The sequence below is a fragment of the Alosa sapidissima genome, chromosome 18 (genome assembly GCF_018492685.1).
Source record: "Alosa sapidissima isolate fAloSap1 chromosome 18, fAloSap1.pri, whole genome shotgun sequence".
NCBI lineage: Eukaryota > Metazoa > Chordata > Actinopteri > Clupeiformes > Clupeidae > Alosa > Alosa sapidissima.
The window spans coordinates 25,102,403-25,104,902 of NC_055974.1; the positions used below are offsets into that span (position 1 = coordinate 25,102,403).

The 2,500-nt window shown below is 42.6% G+C and overlaps 1 protein-coding gene across 1 annotated transcript in view; it reads right to left on the reverse strand.

Annotated features, from left to right (window-relative positions):
* Nucleotides 1-2,309: 2,309 nt before the first annotated feature.
* The window catches only part of LOC121690330 (ephrin-B3-like), a 52,105-nt gene continuing 51,914 nt past the window's right edge, over nt 2,310-2,500 (reverse strand). Inside the window, exon 3 of the mRNA XM_042070815.1 lies at nt 2,310-2,317. Within this exon, the coding sequence (XP_041926749.1) occupies nt 2,310-2,317 (8 nt within the window). The remainder of the gene's footprint in view (nt 2,318-2,500) is intronic.

The following is a 2,500-nucleotide window of genomic DNA, read 5'->3' on the forward strand; positions in this document are numbered from 1 at the left end:
TTCCCTCTCTCTGCATGTCTGACCTTGCGTTTGAGACCTCATTGATTGGACTGGCCTGAGAATCGATTTGTCGAGTCTGCCAGGGCAGCGATAAAGGCTGAAGTGTGTCGGAGTGTTCCTGTGTGTGTGTGTGTGTGTGTGTGTGTGTGTGTTGTCCATATGTTTGTGTGTCGTGTGAGTGCGTAGCTGCAGTCACGGCGGTTGAGATACTCAATGGAACGAGGAAGCGTCTGAATGCAGTAATCTGGTTCTCTCTCACACACACACACACACACACACACACACACACACACACACACACACACACACACACACAACACTCACCTGGGTCAAATTGCTGTTCTAAACTTAGGCTGGTGGCTGGCTGTTGCTTTGGGAGTGAGTCAGGCAGCATATCAGGCTGCCGCTGGGGTGCAATAAAACAACGTGATGTAGAACAAATCGCCTCAGCGTCTCCTCGTCCCCCTGCCCCCGTAGTTGCCCGCCTAAACCGCCTGTCCATCCTCACTCACGCACTGCCCTGGCCAAACATTTGCTCACATGCAATGTCGAGATTTTTTTTTTCGTTCTTCTCTTAAAACATTTTTTCAAAAAAACGTATCAACAGAATGTGAAGGAAGCGTTCATGAGTCCTGCTTAAGTTTCACAACTCTGTCTGTTCGTACATTAAAAAACGTATCACCAGAACCAGGGGTGTAGCGGTAAAATAAGAGGTGGGTAAACTATGAATTCTGTGAATTCGGTGAGGTGGACCATGCGGTATCGGATTTTTAAAAAAGGCATAAAGAACATGTTTGATGATGGAGGTTATTGGCATGTTTATAACAATGTCATTGGTATTGATGAGTGTACATATTGTGAATGTCTATAATACTGTGTGATTTTTTAATGCTAAAAGTTGCAATTGGTGAATAAACTAATTTTGAGAGGTGGATAAACTTTAATAAGAATTGGATAAACTCTATTTCTGAAAATTCAGAGGTGGATAAACTACATTTACTTGCGTTTAGCCTCCACTACATCCCTGAACAGAACGTGAAGGAAGTCTTCATGTTTCACTGCTCATGTTTCTCAGCTTTGTTTGTTTAAATGACCTATAAATAGCAACAGAGCGTGTAAATACAATCGTTTTTGACATCATGTCTAGAACAGCTCTGCTCTGTGTTGCCCAGATATCCAATAAAGTTAGCATGTTAGTGTGCCAACACGCTAGCCCAGCTCTCTCGTAATAGTGTGGACGTGACAGCTCGGAGCTTACTGAACTCCACAAAGCATCTTTAAAAGACACTGTACAGCTTTTTCTTGTAAACATTCTCATTTTGATTGTCCTGCATTAGATATAGCTTGCTGTTTAACACTAGTAAAAGTGCCAACATTGCAGAACTACTACAGAACTGCCGTAAGTGGTCATTTAAACTCTATATTCAATCAGCAGGACTGTATTTTTATTTAACAGTTTAAACAGTCAAAATGACCTTCGCAGCACTTGTAGTGTTAAGGGAGACATGAGAGTGTTGCCCTGATGAAAACTGTATAGTTGAAACGCGTTGGCATGTAGCCAATTTTGATTAAAGGCTTTTTATATTTATCAGGAGTGCCTCATTTTTTCTTTTCTCTTAAAGTAGAGTTTCTTTCTTTTCTGTTTTCTCTTTAGCTTAGGCCCTTTTTTGAAGAGCACCCTGAATTGTTTTTTAAAAAAAAAAAAATATTTTGACCCAGAGAAGCATTCCTTCGTTTCTTTCAGACATGAGAGTGTGTCTTAGGGGCCCAGCGATGCCCATCATGTCCATTGAGATGTTGGGTGGTGTTTTGAATGCAGGCGGAGTTGAAGGAGTCTGTTGCTGCTGCCCACTGCGACATTTGTGTGGTTTCCATAAAACATGATATGGATTCAAAGACGGACGGCCGTGCTGAAAATCAAGACACGGATTGACTCCTGATAAGGTCAACCTCTTTATATTCTTTTCTGTCTTCTGTCCATTTTCTCTCTATCACTTTCCACTTCTCTGTCTGTCTGTCTCTTTCTTTCTCTCTCTCTGTCTGTTCTTTTCTCCTTCAATCTGAGTCATTTGATTAGTCTCTCTCTCTCTCCCCCTCACTCTTCCTCTCTCTCTCTCCCCCTCACTCTTCCTCTCTCTCTCTCTCTCTCTCTTTTCCATTCCTATGTTTTTTCTCTCCTTCCTCCATTTTCACTCTCACACACACACTCACACTTTCTTTCTCTCTCTATCTCTCTCTCACACACACACACACACACACACACACACACTCTTTGTTCCAGTACATGGAAAAGGCTCCAAAACACCAGTTCACCTGACTGAACCGGCCCAGGAGGGTGTGAGAGAGTGTGTAAGAAAGAGAAAAAACTAGAGAAGGAAAAAGCACCATATCAAACGTGAGGCCAAGTGTCCTGGGAGCTTTCAGGCCTTATTCAGATTACATTCCACCCTTACAAGAGACTGCTACACACACACACACACACACACACACACACTCACAC